This window comes from Macaca nemestrina, chromosome 7 (genome assembly GCF_043159975.1).
Source record: "Macaca nemestrina isolate mMacNem1 chromosome 7, mMacNem.hap1, whole genome shotgun sequence".
Classification (NCBI taxonomy): domain Eukaryota; kingdom Metazoa; phylum Chordata; class Mammalia; order Primates; family Cercopithecidae; genus Macaca; species Macaca nemestrina.
Window position 1 is genome coordinate 119,681,397 of NC_092131.1, and position 22,285 is coordinate 119,703,681.

A 22,285-nucleotide genomic window follows, 5' to 3' on the forward strand; every position below is an offset into this window, starting at 1 on the left:
TAAAGTACCCCCTTCTAAAGTGACTTTACAAATGGCCACATCAGGAGCTAACTCATGAGCTAGGGCTTGAAAGCTGAATGAGCGTTTTGAGGTGAAGAGACCCTTCTGTATTTGGGTCAAAGCAAATGTCTTCAGGGCAGTGGAGCCTGGAGCATGAGCAGAGAGGAGAGAAATGAATAGCCAATTCAGGCCAATTAGGGAATGAGGACCTTCTCCTACTGGTGAATAGATTTCTTCTCTTTCTTTCTTTCTTTCTTTCTTTCTTTCTTTCTTTCTTTCTTTCTTGCTTGCTTGCTTGCTTGCTTGCTTTCTTGCTTGCTTTCTTGCTTTCTTTCTTTCTTTCCTTCCTTCCTCCCTCCCTCCCTCCCTCCCTTCCTTCTTTCTTTCTCTGAGAAGAAGTCTGGCGCTGTTGCCCAGGCTAGAGTGCCGTGGCAGGATCTCAGCTCACCACAACCTCCGCCTCCTGGGTTCAAGCGATTCTCCTGCCTCAGCCTCCAGAGTAGCTGGGATTACAGGCACATTCCATCATGCTTGGGTAATTTTTGGTATTTTTAATAGAGACGGGCTTTCACCATGTTAGCCAGGCTGGTCTCAAACTACCTTCCTCAGGTGATCCACACACCTTGGCCTCCCGAAGTGCTGGGATTACAGGCGTGAGCCACTGTGCTGGCCAGTATATTTCAATTCAAAGTGTACCTCCCTCCCTCTCACTCCTATACCCCTGGGCCACTGCTGGGAAACAGAAAGTTGGAGGGGTTGACAAAAGGGCAGGTCTCAAGGTCCTGGTCTGCCTCTGCCAAAATAATTCTGCCTTAACTGATTATATATGAGTTTTCATGATAGATTTTAATTCTAAAAAGGTTTCCATGAATACAAAAAAATAAAAAATAATAATTCTATAGTTAATTGCATCCAATGGAGATTTTTTTTACCCTATGGATATATGACCATCTTTCTGTTTAGGAAACTTAAAGTATTTATTGAGGCATACCACAAAGCCAGTAAGAGCATGGATTTTGCAGTCAGACAGCCTGGGTTTGGGTCCTGGGAATGTCTAGCTGAGTGGTCCTGTGCAAGCCTCCTCACCTCTCGGTTTGGGAATATACTCCCTAAGCTCCAGGTTGTTGTAAGGTTTAAATGAAATGAGATACGTGAATATTTTAGCGTGGTGCCTGGGGCATGAAGAGTGGCTAGGAAATGGTTGGGGTACTAAGTTTTATTAAAAAGACTCACTGGAGATTGAATAAATGAATAGTAGGGGCTTCGAGGGTCTGACCCACCTGACGGCTCATGCCCACGCCATATCTGCAGCAGGGGAGGTGCCTTCTACTATGCTCATAAATGTTGACCATCACTTAACTTCGGGGTAAAGAAGGAGAACAGTGAGGAGGAAAAAGACCGAATGGTCTTCTTCTTCCAGGGAAAACTGGAGAAATAGGAAGGGGAGTCACAGAGATGGCAGCTCCCAGGCTGCTTCCAGGAACCCGGTGGGAGCTTGAACTTTGTGTTGTCTTTGTGTCGCTCAGCCTGAAGTGGGACGATTTCACCTGACAAGGGCAGGAGGAGCAGATGCTCCCCGGTATTCCCCAGGGAACCTCTATTCTTGTGCTGTTTCCACTATCAGACCTATACCCTTACTACCACAACCCCAAAGATAGCACTTCGTAACCATATATACGTACACATACTTCCCCCGTTTATGTAGCTTAATTTACCTAAAGCAAGACACTGAAAATGCCTAGACGGGTTTGTATAAGCAGACAGGTTTGGTCCTACCTCATTCTCCAGCTGTAGAAAGCAAACTTGCTATGGACCAAAAAAGAAAAAAACAAACAAAAAACAAAAAACACCAATCCTGGGACCTACCAATGCAGGAATTAGTCACAGGACCCTTATCAAAAAAGCAAGCAGAATGAACTCTTTTCCCATGGTCAGTCTGCAGAGATGCCCACTCACTGTCCCCACTTTGGAGAAAAGGAGTCTGGCCAGGCAGCAGAGAAGCCTCCATCAGGTGCCTGTGGCCTTTCTCTCTCCCGCTGCCTTCCTTTCCTCCACCTCCTTCACACCCCATTACCAAGGATGAGATTAGGCTGAAAAGTCAGAAATCTCAGGACTAAATGATCCCCATGCTGCAGAGCCAGGTCAAGCAATATCCCTCTGCCCACCCTGGCCTTCTGAAGCTGCTTCCTTCTGTACCTAACTGTGTGACATGGTGACACAGAGATTCCTACCAACACAATCCTGGCTTCTGCTCCTGCCCCTTACCCCAGCACCACTTTCAAATATGAAGTTACATCCTAGCAACCAAGACCCTCCCCATTCAGGTCAGAGAGACCAGCCTCCTCCCTCTGGTAACAGCCACCTGGACAGAGCAGTTGCCTGATAGACATTCACTCACCTGGTGCCCACCTACCTCCCTATGCACTGTCCCCCAGGGCTGCCGCCTCCCTTGCTCCTCTCTCCAGCTGCCCAGCAGGGATTGCAGCACCACTTATTCTCGGACAGCCTGTGGCCCAGGCCTGGGTCAGAGCCGGCAAGGATTGAGAAATGGACGCTCAGTTCTCAGATGGAGGCCAGCCTTTGAGTCAGATCCCAGGCTCCGATAGTTGAGATGCTGTGAGTAGGACACAATATTCACCACCTGCTCTGGACAGATGACTCAGGACAAATGTGTCCCACCTGGCATGGATTTGCTCGAAGACTCCCGATCTGAGCCATCTGACTGCTCCACGTGAAAAGGCTTGATCCAAAAAGGGGGACAGCCAGTGCTGAGAAGCTCAGCCTCGGAACAAGGTCCACCATCTGCTGGGCTGGCCGGCAACACCCAGGAGGCAAACCCAGTGCAGAGCCACAGAACCATAGTGAAGTTCCTTGGTCCAGCCCAGCTGCCCCTGCCTTCTTTGGACAACACAGAAACGACTAGGAGAGCAGAAAGATAGCAAACATGACTCGGTGCCTACAATGTGCCTGGCACACTGCTAGGAGCTTTCCATAAACCTCATCACATGCTGGGAGCTATGGCACATGCCTATAATCCCAGCTACTCAGGAGGCTGAGGCAGAAGGATCAGTTGAGCCGGGAGGTTCAAGACCAGCCTGGGCAAACCATAGCGAGAACCCATCTCAAATTATATAAAAATTTAATAAAAAGAGAAAAAAAAGTCACATACAATCCTGCCATCAATCTGGTAAATATATCACCTACTTTACAGACAAAGCCACTGCACAAACGTTCATTAAACACCTACTGTGTGCCATGCAATTTCCCCAAGGTCACATAGTTAGCAAGTTAGCAAGCCAAAATCCACCTGTCTCCAAAGCCCAGGCATTTTCCATAGCATCTCATTTCCTGTCTATGCCACCCTTTCCCAAAAGCAACAGACTGGCTCTCAGAAGCTTACGTAAATCAGTGGTCCTCAAGCCAGCTGCATCAGCAGCATCTGCTAGAAATGCAAGCTCTCAGGCCCTGGCCTAGACCTCCTGAAGCAGCACCTCTGGACATGGAGCCCAGCACTCTGTTTTCACAAAGCCTCCAGGTGATTTTGGAGCGTGCTCAAGTGTGACAGCCCATGACCTAATGTATACAGAGCATGTTGAAAATTGCAGCATAAAAGAATGGGGCACTTTTGTGTGTGTCCTGTTGGCATTACTGTCATGAGACTAGAGTGCCTTTCCCCCACGTAGGCCCTTGGAGAATCTAATCGTAGGGTGGCATTTAACCCATCTGCCCCCCAAAGAGCATCCCACACATCTCTCCTAAGCTCAGTCTCTGTGAGCCGTGTGTATGTGCTAGCCTGAGGTTTTTGTATGGACCTCTCTTCTGAAGAATGGAATGTTTCCCAATGCTCAGCACCAAATGTTTCAGGGCTTCCTGGGGGCTTTAATGAGGGTGTAGGTGCAACCTGTAGGAAGCCCTTGAAATTCCATGCAAGGCTGCGAAGATCTAGCCACTGCTGCTGGAGAACCCAGGCCCACGGTCGCAAGGGAAGCATGGGAGGAGGGAGTACTTTATCTGGGGATAAAGCTGCCTTTGTCAGCAGGCACAGGGGACATTGTAGGGCTCAGTCTGGAGTGCAGTGAAGAAATTTCTAAATTGCAAGGAGTTAGCGCCTCTGTCAGTGTCGCCTGCTCAGCTCACACCCACAATCTCTCTCACAATGGCCCGGGTGCGGTGGGGCCAGGACAGACATCGGGTCCCACTTCCATCTTGCTCTGGCAGAGAGGCTGAGGAGCAATTTAGCACCCCAGGGCTACGGAGGCTGGCCTTGCCCTTCTTGGATCCTGAGGCCTGGGAGGGCCCCATAGCCTCCCTCCTCCACTAAGTCTAAGTTCTCTCTTGTCATCGGTACCTGAATCCAGTTCCTGCCTCTCCCTCTTTTTTCAGAAGATCTGTTCTTTCTCACTCTCAGAAGGTAATTATTCCAAAGTGTAGCTGAGACTTGGCCCTGATTTTTCCTAATACAGGGTGGTTTGTGCTTCAAGGTGGAAATTTTATCACCCCTGTCCCCTTCAGGACATTCTGCAGAAGAAGAAGAGTCTCCATCCTGCCCAGCGCTCCACAGTCCAGCTCACTGCAAGCCAGAAGAGAAAGGGAGGAAGACGCAGCTGAGAGAGCCCCGCCCTGGATAGAACCAGGAAGTTCAAGCACCACTTCAAGCTCAACCAAGAGCTTCCTATGCAATCTTGGTAATTCACAGCCTTAGTGTGCTACGATCAAAAGTAGATGAAATTAATTTTCTGCCAGAAGAAATAAGAAGCTTCTACTGCACAGTGTTACTGAGAGAATGAGGCAATAGAGGTGGAAGCATGCTGTCAACAGCTAACCAAGCGGAAGCCTGCTCACCTTGTTGGCCTTCCAGCCCACGGAGCGGAGAAATCTGTTGAACAAGTAATTCTGATGCTTGCTAAAGTTCCATAACCAATAACGTGCATTTCCTTCTAATTCTCCTCTTTTTTAATTACAAAATTTTATTTCCAAAAGCAAATTTTTAATTATGTAAATTTTTAATTCTGGAAATTTTAATTACTAAATTAAAATTACAAATTTTAAAAAATTAATTTAAAAATTTTTTATTTTAAAAATTCTAATTTAATTTTTTAAAATTAAAATTACAAGTTTAAATTTAATTTTAAAAATTAAAATTATAAATATTTTTAGTTTCAAAATTTTAATTATAAATGTAATATATATTTGTTGTGGCAGGTAAAAACATTCAGAAGGCAAAAAGAAAGTGTATCCTTAAAACGACATAACAGCGTCATCTCCTATTCTGTTCAAACAATGGCAAAATAAAGAGCTTAGAATCAGAGCAATAAGCCCCAGCTTCTGTACTAAGTGGCTCTGTCAACTGCAAGTCCTTTTACCTTGCTGAGTCTCAGTTTCCACGTCCACAAAATGGAAACAATAACTCAACAATCTGACAGGGTTACTCAGAGGTCTGAGCAAGGAGCTGTCTCGCAGTCTATAAAATGCCTTGGGAATTCTTTATGCCGTACACTTTCGGTCATGCGAACTGCATTATCATGATGCAGAATATAATTTAACAATTTTAACTAGTAACGTAACATCACGACATGATGATAATAAATTCTCTTCGCATTTAGCACTTTCAACTTAGAAAGATGGTTGAGGCTAAAACTTGACGATTTTATTGTATGTCCCCACTTACGGATGCAAACACTGAGACTCAGAGAAGTTACATGTCCAAAAAGTGCGCATCCAAGGCTATGCAGTCAGAAGCCATTGGTCCCTTGATTCCCGCTCCCGGGGTCTCTTCTCCTCTTTCCCTGGCCCACAGCAACGTATAGATTTAAACCAAAGGTTTTAACTTCATACAAAAACTCTAGCTGACTTTCATCTAGGCCATGCTGCCCTCTTTCTGGCCTTTTTTTCTTTCAAACTGTCCAATGGGCTTGCATCCTTTCAAAGTAATATTCCATCACTAAGGTACTATACAACTAAAACAAGCAACTGAAGCCAGCCCACAGGCAAATATACCACACTCTTGCCAACAACTCCCAAATTCACTTCTCCAGCCTTGGACTTCTTGAATTCTGACTCTTTTTTCCTACCACTTGCTTAACATCTTCAGCTGGGGTTTAACTTGCATTTCAAAAGTAACACTGCCTGGCTCTTATTCAGTGAGGCAAAAAAAAAAAGAAAAGAAAAGAAAAGAAAAAGAAACACTGCCAAATACTACTCTTGATTTCCCCCTAATAAAATGTTTCTTCCCTAAACTTCCACATTTTGGTAGTTGTCACTAGTATCCATCAATTTCCCAAGCCAAAATCCTCAGTATCAAGGTGGGAAGAACATAGACTCTGAAGCCAAAATTCCTGGGTTCATCTCGCAGGTCTGTCCCTGCCCAAATGCATGATCATAAGCAAGCAAAGAGGCACATGTCTGTGGACTGTTTTTGTCATCTATAGGACGGCTAGTGCACTAACATCTACCTCACAAGGTTTGTTTAGGACTAAATGTGGTAATACTTGTGAGGTTCTTAGAATAGTTCCTGCCAGAATAAGCCCTCTGTGAGCTTTTATTCATCTTGATCCCTCTGTCTCTCTGACCTTCCGCATCACATCCAATTTATCAGTGATTCTCGTTGGCTCTATCCCCAGAAGCTATCCCACTTTCTTTCTGCTTCTCTCCGTCTTCACTGCTGCCACCCTCCTCTTACCAGTGCCTCTTGCCTGATTATGGCTTTCACCTTCTAACTGGGATTCTGGTTCCTACCTAGACCTTCATAATCCATTTTTCACATAATAGCAGGTAGGCTTTTTGAAAATATAAATTGGATCATGACATTCGCCAGCAAAAAATTTGCAAGGGCTTTGAATTACTTTTAAAAACTGTTTTTTGTTTGTTTGTTTGTTTGTTTGTTTTTGAGACAGCATCTTGCTCTATGGCCCAGGCTGCAGTGTAGTGGTAAGATCATAGCTAACTGCAGCCTTAAACTCCTGGCTCAAGCAATCCTCCAGCCTCAGCCTCCCGAGTAGCTAGGATAACAAGCACATGCCACCACATTTGGCTATTTTTTTTTTTTCCTGTAGAGACATGGTCTCTCTATGTTGCCCAGACTAGTCTCGAACTCCTGGCCTCAAGCAATCCTCCTTCCTTGGCCTCCCAAAGTGCTGGGATTATAGGCATGAGCCACTGCACCCAACCACTTTTTTAAAAATTTAATAAACTTTACTGTTCTAAGCAGTTTTAGATTTACAGAAACGTTGCACAGAAAGTACAGAACTCCCAAATACTGATCTCCCTCTCCACACACACAATTTCCCATACTATTAACATCTTGCATTGGTGTGGTACATTTTTACAATTGATAAACCAATACTGATACATGATTATTAGCTAAAGTTCATGGCTTACATGACGGTTCACCCATTGTCTTGTGCAGTTCTATGTTCTGACAAGTGTATAGCGTTATGGATCTACCACTGTAGTATCAAACAGAGGGATGTATTTACTGCCCTGAAAATGCTCTGTGCTCCACCCCTTCCAAAGGTTTTGCATTGTTTTTCAAAAAAATACCCAAATTCCTTACAATGTCCCAAAGGAGCTACATGATCTCACCCTTGTTTATCTCCCAAACTTCAGCTTCCACCTCTGCCTCTCCTACTCGCTGCAACCCAAAGTCACCCTGGCCTTCTGGCTCTTTCTTGAATAAGCCATGCCCATGTCACCCTAAGGTTTCTGCCTTAGTTGTTTTCTCTTACAGGAAAGTTCCACTTCCAGATCTGCATATGGCTGGCTCTTCCGACTCCACATCCTAAGTGGGATCTTTCTTGTCCACTCCTAAACCAGGCACTCACTGTTACCTCTCCTTATTGTATATTCTTCATAGAACTTGCCAGCATTTGAAGCTGTCTTGTTAGTCTGCTTGGGTACCTGCATACCATCCATCCACCCCATCTAGGTCCCACACAGGGACCTCATCAGCCTGTTCACTGTGGGGTCCCCAGCACTAGAGCATGCCTGGCCCATAAAGGGTTGATAAACATTTACTGAGTGAATCAATGCACAAATGAATGAATAAATAAATGACCAATGCCACATAATGAGTTTCTACATTTGGTTGTAGTTTCAAGTTTACAAAGAGCTCTTCCAGACATTTCCTTTGCGTAATTTATGTGATTAGGCCCAGGTTTAAATGGAACTTAAAAAACATATTCACAGTATCTCTCTTAGCTCCTAGAAGCCACAGATTAGGAAACAGAATGTTCTCTCCAAGGGAAGAGAGTTTAGTTCCAAGAGCATTCATGACTCTCTGGACATGACAAGAGGAATCACTTGGTTTAATTCATGACTCTAAAACAAAGAAAAAGTACTTAGAGATATAGAACCTCAGCTGATTAATAACAGCAACAACAAGCATCTGCACAGCACTTGCTGTGGGCCAATGTAGAGGCTGAGGCAACTCCATTTTGGGTGCTAATCCCCCATGTTGGCTTCTGATTAACTCCAGTTCCAGGAAAGTCTCGTAAGATTTCTAGTCTATCTACTGTTCCTTGTATAAGAACATGTACTTATCCTGCCCTTAGGTCAAAACAATCTCAATGTTATTGTACTTACCATAAATTCTGACCTTGAGCAATCTCCCTACCCATTCCTTCTGAAGCACTGTGCCCTTCTCCTATGATATATAAACCCTGGGTCTGGAGTGTAATGGTGGGGATTCACCATCTTGTCTCGCCATCCTAGACACAGACGTGGCTTCTGGTCATAAGTCCCTATTCAACATTTCTTTCTAAGAAACTGGATTTTTCAGCTTCTTTCTTTGGCCCCTCAACTTCCTCAGCCTTTCGGGGTAGATTTACCTAGGCCTGCTCACCATGGAACATCTAGACACAAGGCTGAGGAGTATCCACATGGTATCTTGCTCCACAATTCACTTGGAGGGTTGGTACCATAATGATTTCCCCTTTTTCTTATGAGAAAGGGAGGAAGAGACATCACAGGGAGTAAAACAACTCAAAGCCCAAAGCACAGAGCCAGGAGGTTAACCCAGGATTATCTGACAACAAAATCCAGTCACTTCTCGTCCTTGTAACAAAAGCTGAGTAAGTGAACACTGCCGTGCTGAGCATCTAGAGCTCCCTATCCATCCCCTTCAGCCCCATCACATGGCTGGGCTTAGAAAGGGTTAAACGCCACGGCGGGAGGGAGTGGTCAGTGCCTGCGTGGTGCTATTTTTAAGGCCAAGATTAGGATGGTTTGCACAGCACCACCTGGCAATGAGAAAAGGCCAGGTATTAATGAACGACACACCCAGGGGGAGAAGGGGGAGAATGTTTCCACTCAGCAAGACTTTGGCAGGAACCGTGTGTTCAGTTTGGGGTCTTGCCTTTTACAAGGGTGTGGAGGTAGTTGAGTCCCTCGTCTTTTCTGGCTGTCACAGAATGGCCGAGATGCCCTGGCCCACGTGGCTTCAGACGGGACAAGGGTGGAGTTCGAGGTGGATGGTGCCGGGCTGTGCAAAGCAGTTATTTGTCCCACGCTTTCAGTCTTTCTGCCCACACAAGTATCTGAGGAACGCCGCTTCCTGCCTTGCATCAGAAAGCAACATTTTTAAAGATTAAGAAATCCCTACTTTCTTCTCTTAATTTGTTGTTGTCATGACATGACTGACTCAATAAGTAAAAATTTTAAATCCCTGCCCAAGGACACAGGCTTGTCTCCCCCACGCTTGAAGTTCCTCCAGATGCTTCGTGCGTCCTTCCACCTCCACATGTCAGCACACTCTGTCCTTTCTAAGCAAGGACCTCAACAAGCCCTGCCTCCAGCGAACTCTCATATGTTTTTCAAGGTTTGGCTCAGAATCACCTCCTCCAGGAAGACTTCCCTGACACCCCCTCCCAACTCACACATTAAATCAGGAGTTGCGTTGACTGGACACAGTGGATCTGACCTGTAATCCTAACTCTTTGGGAGGCTGAGGCAGGAGAATCACTTGAGACCAGGAGTTCAAGACCAGCCTGGGCAAGACCCTGTCTCCACAGCAAGACCCTGTCTCTACAAAAATAAAAATGAAAAGTTAGCTTGGTATGGGCCAGGTGCAGTGGCTCATGCTTATAATCCCAGCACTTTAGGAGGCCAAGGCAGGTGGATCATATGAGGTCAGGAGTTGGAGACCAACTGGTCAACATGGAGAAACCCTGTCTGTACTAAAACTACAAATATTAGCCGGGCATGATGGCGGGTGCCTGTAATCCCAGCTTCTCGGGAAGCTGAGGCAGGAGAATTGCTTGAACCCGGAAGGTGGAGACTGCAGTGAGCCGAGATCGCGCCACTGCATTCCAGCCTGGGTGATGGAGTGAGACTCCGTCTCAAAAAAAAAAAAAAAAAAATAGCTTGGCATGGTGACATGTGCCTGTAGTCCCAGCTACTTAGGAGGCTGAGGCAGGAGGATTGCTTAAGCCCAGGCTTAAGCCAGGAGGTCAAGGCTGCAGTGAGCCTTGATCACACCACTGCACTCCTTGTTTCAATAAATAAGAAATAAATAAGGAACTGCCCTTTGATTTGTCCTCTCAAAGCACTCCATGCTAAGCTCTCTCATCTGTGTGTCTGCCTTATCCAGTAAGAGAATAAAGCCTTGCTGCCAGGGGCTGTGCCATATCTTTCTTTGTAGCCCTGGTATTGAGCATAGTACCTGACACAAACTGGATGCTAAGTAGCTGTGAGAGGAAGGGATGAGAAGAGGAAGAGAAAGAAGGAAAAAAGGCAGGGAGGAAGAAGGGCGGAGGAAGAAGGGCAAAGGAAGGAGGGAGAGAGGGATTCTTTGTGATCAGATGTATAGACACAGGGACAATATAGACACATCAACACATGGATCTAACCTGTTACAGGCACACGTATGCATGTGCACACCCTAGTCACAAGAGGCAGGGTTTGCATTGAAAAGAGCACTGGTCCAGGAGTCCAACAGGCTGAGTTCCTATCCCCTGGGCTACTGCTGACTAGTGTGTGACCTGAGGGAAGCCAGTCCTCTTTCTGAGCATCAGCTTCCTCATCTGTAAAATGGGTTATTATAAGACTTACATAGAATTATCTCACTGCCTGAAATACATTGGACGTTCAACAAATACCAGCTCTGCCTTCCCTCAGCTCCATCCCGCCTGCAGTGCCCCACACACCCTCTGAAATGGGAAGAAAAGAGCAGCAGTGTGCAAGAGCCAGAAATGCCTGTGTCTATACCCTCCCCTTTTCCGCCTCATAACATCATAGCGATTCAGACAGTTGAAAGCACATCCGCCCGACACTACCTGCAATCTATTTTGTGCTGTTTTTATATTCATCTTGCCAGCGAAAGGCACATGCATTGCCTCCAATGCTGTTCTAGTCTGGACTGCAGCAGGAAATACGAGGACAACTCTAATGGGAACAGCTTGGCACCCATCACCGGGCCTTAGCGTCCATGGGGGCTCAGGTGAGGCCCTCAGGATAGACAAGGACATACAAAGCCTCAATACAGTGCTCACCACCCATGGGGCCCCTGCTCCATCTCCTCTGCCCTGACCTGTTTCTAACCTCACTGTCAGAACCCAAAACTGCAACCCTAATCCCAAGCCCAGAGATAGCCAGGACCACTCTCTGTACCTTGTTGCCCTTTAGCCCAGAATAACCCACGGCTTGGTGCTGCTTTCTTGTCCCAGAACCCCCAGCCAACGTCTGCACTTGAACTCATCATGCGGTCTGCTCACCACAGTTGGGGGCCTTTACAGGCAAGGGTTTTGCACCCATGGTCAAAGGAGGACAAAGCAAGTGTCATACTTTATTTAATCAGGTCTTGAAAGTTAGCAACAAGTTGTGTATTATCAGCAAAAATTGAAAGCAACTGAGAAGGGCACAAGAGAGCTTTATGGGGTGATGATGATGGTAATTTTTTGGGTGGGGGTGGACAAAGTCTCACTGTCACTCAGGCTGGAATGCAGAGTGATACAATCATAGCTCACTACAGACTCAACCTCCCAGACTCAAGCGACCCTCCTGCCTCGGCCTTCCAAGTACCTGGGATTATAGGTGTGCACTGTCACACCCAGCTAATTTTTAATTTTTGTAGAGACGGGGTCTTGCTATGTTGCACAGACTGGTCTTGAACTCCTGGGCATCAGCCATCCCCCATCTCAGCCTACGAAAGTGTTGGGGTTACAGATGTGAGCCACTGCACCCAGCCTGTGATGATAACATTTTATGCCTTGCTAGGGGTGTGCTTTACACTGGGGATATACACTTTTCACAGTGAACTGAATGGTGCACTTAAGATACATACATTTCACTGTATGTAAATCTTACCTGAAAGAACAATAGTAAACAAATATTGAAAGTTAGATGTATGATGAAGTCAAGTTCCACCCTGGAAGGTTCCCCTGTGTAAGTAAGTGCATACACATAGTCTACCTCCAAAGGGAGACCACCTGTATCCTCATCCTACTTTCTGCTAGAGAAGAAGCCAGCGGGGGCTACTTTGGGCCCTTAGGTACTCTTTATTTAATCCCCAACTTATTTGGAAATGCGTTCAAAAAATAAGACGGATAGCCAGGCATGGTGGCTCACTCTTGTAATCCCAGCACTTTAGGATGCTGAGGCAGGGAGGATCACTTGGGGACAGGAGTTCGAGGCCAGCCTGGGCAACATGATAAGCCTTCATGTCTATATTTTAAAAAGAAAAAAATGAGGAAAAAAAAGACGCATGGATGGACAGAGGGATGGAGAGATGGATAGATGTGACAAAGCAAATATAGTAAAATCTTATTTGTAGAACCTAGATAATGGACATAGGTATGTTGACAACAATTCTCTCCTCTTTTCCATATGTTTGAAAATATTTGTGATGATATTTTGGAAAACATAAAATTGAAAGCAAGCCAAGATGTCCATAATATGGGGAATGGTTAAATAAATTACTGCACAGGCATCTGATCTGATTTTCTGAAGTTGGTAAGACTGGTGGTTCAGATAACTTTGTCGGAACTGAGAAGTTATCCACAACCCAACGTCGAGTGGAAGCATCAGCATGTGAGCAGTATGGATATGCAGAAGGCTCACTGTGCTTTTTCAGCTGCATACTGCTTGCTAAGAGTACAGGCATTAGAATGTAATAGACTCGCCTGCTTTCAAATCTGTCCTGCCACTCATCACCTGGTTGAACTCCCTGTGTCTCATTTTGGTTCACCTGTGAAGTAAAGACAGCAGCATGTACCCCACAGCACTGTAGGTAAGGTCAAATGAGTCAGTGCTCATGAAGGATGGTCCTAAATCAATGCCTAATGCTGAAAGCACTCAGGAAGAGGGAGCTGCTGCTATTACTGAGGGTTTCCAGGGTTCAGGGCAAGGCCCCTCGTAATGACAGATGCACACTCAGGGATTGGCTGCCAGATCCAGATGTGGAGAACAGAGACAACTGGCTGATACACAGGCAGAACCTTGCCCCACCAGCAAAAAGCTCTTATTCCCTTAGCTAACAGGTCACCATAATTTTTTTAAGATGCTGCAAGAAAAACAGACTGGATGGATGTACCCTTATAAAACTCAGTGTCTAGGTTAAGCTGGTAAGATTTGAAACACGTTTCTTTTCCCATCCCTATTCTACAGTTCGCCTGTTTGCTTCTCCATCCCTGCCCCAGCATAACTCCCACACGCCCTTCAGAAAGCAACTCAAATAGCACCTCCTCAGGGAAGCCCCACACTGATCTGCCAGACTAGGCCAGTTCCCCTGGTACAGCCTCCCATAGAACTTAACCCTCTTTGCCGTTATATTTATGTGCATACAGTTGTTTATTTAATGTGTCCCATTAGATCCCCAGAGCCCAGCACAGTGCTTGAAGCATAGAATATTCTAAATAAATTTATTGTAAATAAATTCCAGGCTGGGCATAGTGGCCCACCAGCCTGAGCAACATAGGAAGACTCCATCTCTACAAAAAAAATAAAATTTAGCCAGGCATAGTGGCACACTCCTGTAGTCTCAGCTACTAAGGAGGCTGAGGTGGGAGAACTCCTTGAACCCAGGAGGTTGAGGCCATAGTAAGCCATGATCACGCCACTGCACTCTAGCCTGGGCGACAGATGAGATCCTGTCTCAAAAAAAGAAAGGGAAAAGAAAAGAAAAAAAGCAATGAAAATGAATTCCAAGTGTTTGGGAAAGTGATTTCACTCTTTGTATATTGAAAAGTAAATAGGAAATTAGGAGGAGACAGAGAGTAATAAAACTACATCCAAGTTTGTCCCGGGCAACATTACATAGCTCTTAACTATCAAAGACATATGGCAGTGTCTCATGTGGTTTTACTTTTTTTGAGGGGGGAGAAATGTTGTGGGAGTGTGGGGGAAGGTGTGCAGCAGAATCCTCCTCAAACCCTATGCCCCACCCTCCAGCCCTACGCAGAGCCTCCCTCTGCTTCCCACAGGCCCAGCCCCTCCTTGCTGACAGCTGGCCAAGTCCCAAGGATCCCCAGGTATCTCGATTCATATTTCCCAGCAGGAGTCAAGGCACCTACGGTGGAGACCACAGGACCCAACTATTATTAAGGACACATCCAACCACCATGGCCACATGCTCAGAATCTGCATATGTGAAATAGCAGAGCTGGAGTGTTGTTAGGGGCCATCTCTAGTCCAACACCCTTCCATCCACTTTATAGACGGGGACACTGAGTCCCAGATATGGAAAGGGGCTTATCCAAAGTCACACTGCTATGCAAGGATTTAACTGGACAGGTGTCCCTGCATGTGAATGCCCAATCTTCTAACAGCCTAACTCAGAGAAAAGAAGGGACTGCATCAAATGTATTGAGTAGATGATGGGGCATCGCCCAGATAAGCTCCTCAACCCTGGGCCGAGGCGTTCATTCCCACAGCTGGCATAGGGTTGTCTGTGACAACTCACAACTGAGTCCCTCTCCAGAAACTACCTTCAGCCAAAGACAGCTGCCTCGCCCAAGGTGATGCCTGGGTTCCAGGGGCAGCCCACAAGCAATGACTGGTCACTGCAGGGATACAAAACCCCACAGGATCCCCTGGATCTGCTGAGGCCGGTGTTGCAACTGCATCACAGCCCAACTTCTCCATCTGTCTGATTCTGCCTCCCTCACCCCACACTGGTGTTGTTCCCAGAGCACACACCAATGAACTTCGTATGTGCAAATCTCTGTCTCACCATCTGTTACCAGGGAAACGCAACCAAAGGCGGTGCAGCCAGGGTAGGAAGTGGTAAGACCTCCCCGTGAATCAGAGTGAATAAAATGGTTTCACCAAACACTGAGCACCTAGTAAACACCACGTCAAAGTCCCAGCCTCAAAGATCCCCAGTGGAAGTAAATGCATCCATGTCGTCTGCCTCCAAAGGGAGACCACCTGAATGCTCACCCCACTTTCTGCTACACAAAGAGCCAGGACTACTTTGGGCCCTCAAGTACTCGTTTCTTCATCCTCAAGCCTGTATATCTATGATGGTTGCTGTTTCAGAACAGGGGAGCAGCCTGCTTAGGAGAGCTGACATGTCCTCTGAATATGTACATGCCATTTGGGTCATTTCACATACTTTATCTTCGTTATTGTTTCTGCCTTCCTGTGAGGTAAGAATTTATGACCACCGTTTTGCAAAGGAGGAAAGTGAGCCTTTGAAAACCTTTTCCCAGATAAAGGAGCCTGTTACCTTCAGAGCCAAGATTCCATCCCAGGTGGCCACGCCCCATGGCCCAGGTTCTTATTCCCTATACCCCACTGCCTTTCTTCAGACTTCAGCAGATGCCTTAATGCAGCCTAAGCAAGTGGATGCCAGGGTTCCAGCCATGTCTTTCTGGAGCTAGAAAAGTCAGAATATGCCTTTGACTTGCTTACTTCTCCTTTTTAAGGAAAACTCTTATGCCAAAGTTGCAATGGACCTGAAGTTTCGCCAGTGTTAACTTTAAAAGTTAGGCAGAAGGGTTAAAACGTTTTGCTCTGATGCCTGTTTATGTTTCCAGAGCAAAGGAAGAAGATCGTAATAAGAAATGCTCTCATCTATTGGGCTGTACCTGCAGGAAGGTAGGGGGTCTGGATGGAGGCCCCTCCCAGTTCTCAGATCTTCTCCAGAGACCTGCGCTCCGTTCACTTCTCCCGGAGCTGAGCAGCTCCCTCTTCCGCTCTGCTTCTGCTGACACTGGAGCGGAGCTGGTGGGGACCCTGACAGCTACAGCGTTTTAGACACTGATGCCTCTGCCCCATGAAGAGGAAGCCAGGGCACACGGAAAGCCACTGCCCTGGCCAGGGTTCACTCTCATCCCTCGGGGGTCCTGCAATTGCCCTTCCTGAACTCTCTGCCAAGCACATGGTAAGCATTCAGCCAGCCTCTGCAAAGACAGGCATTGTGTCCTACTGCAGCACACATGTGTGCCCCCACACACTTACATGTGAGCACACACACCACTGACACACTCACTCATATACTACACAGTGTGGCCAAAACCATGCTTCCACTCCCCTGGGAGGTCGTCAGGAAGGGTCCACCCCTGCATTCCAACCTCCCCTGAGTCCCCTGGGATAGGAGAAGCAGCTCCACTCACCGTTCTGCCTTCTCGGGAAGACTCTCTTCTGCAAACTCATCACACAGGGTTTGAAGGAGGGAGAGAGAGTTGTCAAAAGTTCCTCCAAACCAGGATCAGGGGTCCATGGGAGGGTCGATGGCAGCTTCTCGACTGGGAGTATTTGAATATGAGTTAAAACTACAAAGTAACTCCTCGTTACAACTGTTTTTTTCCTCGGCAGGGAGGGAGAAAAAAAAAAATCCCTTTCCCTCTGCCAGAAAATCTTTAACGTTTCACAACGGTCGTTTCCAACTCCTGCCCTCCTTGAGAAGCAAATGTGTATAAAGGCAATGTTATTTCACTGAATCAAGCCCTCAGATCATAAGCCTTTTCCTGTACCACAAACAGAAATGTAAAACCTCAAACTTTCCTTTGGACTTGGAGTCTGTTGTGAGAGGGCAGAACACAACCCTTTCTGGGGTCTAATGTATGGAAAATGTGCCGCACTGTTTAGATCATCGCAAGCACTTGAATCTCTGCCCCTCTCTTCTACTGTGTGTGTGTGTTTTTTTTTTTTAATGAGTTCTGGTGTGTTTATGTAATTGCATGGGACAAACACAACACCTAAAATCCTTGCCCAAAGTTGAAGTGATTCATTTTCTCCTTCACACACACCACACACAAACACAGTGCCTGTTTAATCCAAGTGAAAACGCCTTTCATAAAATCTGCAAAGAGCTTGGGCAGAGAGACCCATGGTGAATGCAGCCTGTGTCCTGAGAAGGGCAACTGGGCTCGGGGGAAGGTGGAGGCAGACTTTAATCAACACAAACAGAAGGCGCTCTGACTCCTGCCATGCCAGGACAAAAAAGGGATAAATGAAAAAGGGATTTGGGCTCTGGGTATTGGTGCTGTAAAATGTGTTCATCCTACTCTATCCAATTTCCTCTGCTTGCCTTCTCATACCAGGACATTTTGTTTTTGGACTTGGACAAGATGTACTATTATTTAAAATGACCAATTTGACCGCTGGGTTAAATAAATCCTTGGATCACTGTTGGAAAGACCAAAAGAATATACAGTGAGTGGGCAAACAGAACTGAAACCTGAGAAAGTAATATCTACCCCTCTAGTGGAAGAGTGTGATGATTTTCTGGACATAGCAATGTGAGACTGAATGGAAGGGAAAGCCTGCTCTGTTTGATAGAGAGAGAAAAACTTACCAGGAAAGCAAGTGAGACAGATCCTGGTCTAGTCTCTGAGTTATCTGTCACCAGCCAAGGGCCCCAGGTGTTTTTGGGATGGACCCCCTGCCGTGGTGCCTCTGCTACCACTCAGGGCTCCAAAGAATCGTGGCCACTGGCATCACCATCACTCTGCTCAATCCACTGCCGAGACACTGTGACTTTCCTATTCCCTCCGCACCCCTCACCCCCATGCAAACATGCTTTAGATAATCATTTCTCAAGGCAGTGCTACAGGTTGCCAGAGAAACTCTGCTATCAGCACCTGGAGTCAGAACAGCTCCCTGAGAGCCATCATCACCCCTGGGTGAAGGTGGGGACCCCACACTGGCACTTCGTGGCCCTTCCTTACTCTGATTATTGAATGAACTGCCCAGGCTCTGAAACTGCAGGATGCTGCAGCTGTGCCAGGAGCACTGTGAGGGCCAGAAACTGGCCTTGCATGTTAGTGGTACCCAACGGCAGCAACAACAGGCAATAGGCTAGATAAATTCTGGGAATACTCTGCAGATATTAAGATGATGTGAGGCCGGACACCATGGCCCACGTCTGTAATCTCCGCACTTTAGGAGACCGAGGTGGGTGGATCACCTGAGGTCAGGAGTTCAAGACCAGCCTGGCCAACATGGCGAAACCCCGTTTCTACTAAAAATACATAAATTAGCTTAGTGTGGTGGCGTGTGCCTGTAATCCCAGCAGCGTGGGAGGCTGAAGCAGAAGAATTGCTTGAATCTGGGAGGTGGACATTGCAGTGAGCCGAGATCATGCCACTGCACTCCAGCCTGGGTGACAAAGTGAGACTCTGTCTCAAAAAAAAAAAAAAAAAAGAAAAACAAGAAAATAAATTAAGATGATGTGATAAAATAAGATGTATTGCCATAGAAAGATGTCTGCATTGTATTATTAAGTGAATAAAACCACTTATAAAAAACATGATGTAAATATGATCCACATACATGCAACAAGATCAGATCTGGAGAATAAAATTGAGTTTTTTTTTTTTTTATTTTCACCATGAGCTTTTCAATATTCCTTTGGGCTTTTCACTTTCAATTCATACCATCTATACAATTATTTAAAAAAAAATAAGTTAAAGCATTGGCTTTAGAATTCTTAAATAGACTTTGTTAAATCAGTAGCAAAGACTATAATATTGAAAACCATGGCTCATAATGATATGAATCAAGTCTTTGACAAAAGTATGATGGACAGAAAAATGGCTTCTCCAGAGATGTCCACATCCTGAACCAGGGAACCTGTGAATATGTTATGTTACATGGCAAGGGGGGATTAAGATTGCAGATGGAATTAATCTTGCTAATTGGCTGACTTCAAAACAAAAGAATCATCCTGGATGATCCAGGCTGGCCTAGAGTACTCGTAAGTATCCGTAAAAGTGGAAGGATGAACTTGGGTCAGTGGCTCACGCCTGTAATCCTAGCACTTTGAAAGGCCAAGGCAGGGAGATCGCCTGAGGTCAGAAGTTCAAGACCAGCCTGACAAACATGGTGAAACCCCATCTCTACTAAAAATACAAAACTTAGCCAGGTATGATGGCATGGACCTATAATCCCAGCTACTAGGGAGGCTGAGGCAGGAGAATCTCTTGAACCCGGGAAGCAGAGGTTGCAGTGAGCTGGGATCACACCATTGCACTACAGCCTAGGCAACAAGCGTGAAACTCCGTCTCGAAAAAAAAAAAAAAAAAGTGGAAAGATCAGAGAACCAGATGCCTCAGCAGCCAATATAGTGAGCATGGTCCTGGACAAAGGAGAGACTGACAGGCGACATCTGTAGTGAATTCCAGCAGAGAGGCAACTGTGAGTTGTGTGCACCTTCCAAACACAACAACCCAGCAGGGAAAATCCTGAATTGAGTGAGTTGTTGCCCAGAGGAGACTGTGTTTTATATTAACAGTGGAGGGAGGTAGAAGAGGAGGTCAGAAGCAGAGTGAGACTTGAAGATGCTCTTCTGCTGGCTTTAAAGATGCAGGAAGGGGCCATAAGCCAAGGGAATGCAGGTGGCCTCCAAAGGCTGAAAAAGCAAGGAAATGGATTCTCCCTTCCAGTCTCCAGAAAGAAGTGTAATCCTGCTGTCACCTTGATTTTAGCCCAGGAAGACCCATGTTGGGCTTCTGACCTCCAGAACTATAAGCTAATAACTTTGCCTTGTTTAAGCCACTAAACTTGTGTGGCTTATCCAGATAAATACATTTGGATTTGTTTTTATTTTGTTTGTTTCTTTGATGCCAAAAGCTTGGCTTTGACTACAAAGAGAAAAGCCTGGAGGACGCAAAGCACAAAATTTATGTCATAAACCATGAACCTGGGAAAAACATGAGATGTTATCTGGGCAGCTTTTTTCTTATCCAAAAACAGATAAAAGTCTGCCCAGCTGAAGGGAGGGTGACGTTCAAAGGCCACAGGTTGGAGCCTGAGAGGGCCTCTGCCCACTCTGCTCCTTTCCAAGGTCCGCACCAAGAGACAGGGGCCGTCCACACTGGAGAAAAGAGCTCAGGGACCTGTATCCCACTCCCTGCCTGAGATTCTGGGAGAAAAGAGCCTCTTCGAGTGTGAGTCTACACAGGGTAGAAATATTCACCTGGGATACTTAGACAAAGATTCTGGGACACTCTCCTGAGTCTTCCGTTGGGGGTGGGAGTATAGCTGAAAGTCTCATGTGCCTAGAAGAGGTACCCAGGATTGCCCTGATGTGCCAGCTGCCCCAGGGAGCTCTTGACAGTCAGACGCAGAGGAAGCAGGATGACCTTCATGGATCAGAGAACCAGATGTCTCTGCAGCCCATGTGGTGAGGATGGGACCTCCCTGGACAAAGGAGAGGCTGACAGGTGACATCCTCAGTGAATTCCAGCAGAGAGGCAACTGCGAGTTGTGTGCGCCTTCCAAACACCACCATGCTACACAGCAGCCCAGCAGGGAAAATCCTGAATTGAGTGAATAGTTACCCAGAGGAGACTGCGTTTTAACTTAAGAGTGACTAAATTTACTTTGAATTGACAAAATTAACTTTCCATCACCCACAACAATGGAGATTTAAGAGTTAACATTCAATCACTTAGAAATAAATAAGGTTGCATGTTTGTACATAATTTTTTTTTTTTTGTTAATAGCTTATTGACTATATGCCAATGTTTGAACAAAGATTATCTCAGGCTAGTGGGATTATTTACTTTTTCTGTATTTGCTAATTTATTTTCTGCCAAAAGAAACATGTTTGTTTCTTGGCAAAAAGGGAGGAAATAGGGCCAGGTATGATGGCTCATGCCTGTAGTCCCAGCAATTTGGGAGGTGAAGGTGGGAGAATTGCTTGAACCCTGGGGTTCGAGACCAGTCTGGGCAATATAGCAAAACCCCATCTCTTAAAATATATACATATAAAATATATATATATAATATATATAACATGTAAATAAGCATATATTTATATATAAATATACATAATATATAAAATATATCACATAAATATATATAATATATAAAATATATAATGTGTATATATATTTAAGAAGAGTGGTGAGGGGATATATATTTGTATAAAAATATGGGAAGCCCTAGTCTTTGGGAGGCCAGAACTATGCATACATGAAGAGACTGTATTCTCAGTGAGGAAATCTTTGTTTTGTTCACTGATTTATCCCAAGTGCCTAGAATGATGCCTGGCACATAGTAGATGCTCAAGAAATATTTGTTGAATGACATCCTCAACTAATTCACATGCCTCTAAGACAACCTAGATGTCTAGTTTCCAGCGTTGATGACAAGCTTCTATCTTAGTCTGTATGTTCCTAGGGACTTTGGTGGGAAGATCAGGCGGCTACATTGGGAATCACTAGCCAGACACCATGTCTTTTGAAGTTAACATTTCCAAGCTTGCAGCGGTGTTGAAATTAAGCTAGAGCTGTGGGCCCGTTGCTTTTGGCCTCTTGGCTAAGGAATCTCATGCACGTGTGTCTCCGATGAAAGGTCTTTGACGCTGACTTCTGAGTTTCTACCCCCAGCCCCAGGAAGAGGCCCCAAAGCACCAGGCTTCTTTGCACAACTCCTTCCTCTCTCGACTATGTCCCTCAACCTGGAAGAATGGGGTGGGGGTCAAACGGCACCATCCCAATTATAACCACAAATTAGAAAAGCTGGAAAGCTGGAATGAGCGTTGGGTGGTTGGGGAGAAACCACATTTGGGGAGGTCTTCTCTCTATTTCCTTCATTCTTTCTATGTGACCTCTTACCATACATAAACCCAAATCCTTGCCATCCTTCCCCTGCATAAAAGGAGCTGAGGGAGCAGCTTTGTGTTACACCAAGTGTCTACAACAACGAATGAAAGGTCCTGCCTCTTACCAGTTAAACCACCTTGGGAAAGACATAACTTCAGCCACACATACACATTCCAGTTTCTGTTCCCCTCTTGGCCTTTGACTGTGCCTCCATTAGCAGCACCCCTTACTGGCCCCTAGCACTGAGAGTTTGTTGGTGTTCCCCACACACTCCACAGTCCCTTGGACTGTTCTCC

The 22,285-nt window shown here is 45.8% G+C and overlaps 1 protein-coding gene across 7 annotated transcripts in view; it reads right to left on the minus strand.

Annotated features, from left to right (window-relative positions):
• The window catches only part of LOC105493094 (interleukin 16), a 129,747-nt gene extending 113,050 nt beyond the window's left edge, over window positions 1-16,697 (minus strand). For 3 of the 7 annotated variants that reach the window (XM_011760518.3, XM_011760517.2, XM_011760516.3), the window contains exon 1: window positions 16,551-16,697. In XM_011760518.3, the coding sequence (XP_011758820.2) occupies window positions 16,551-16,590 (40 nt within the window). In that variant the 5' untranslated portion in view covers window positions 16,591-16,697. Of the gene's footprint in view, window positions 1-2,398; window positions 2,668-16,550 lie in introns of those variants that run through there. The other 4 variants (XM_011760523.3, XM_011760522.3, XM_011760520.3 and 1 more) reach the window with 2 other exon arrangements.
• Window positions 16,698-22,285: the final 5,588 nt, after the last annotated feature.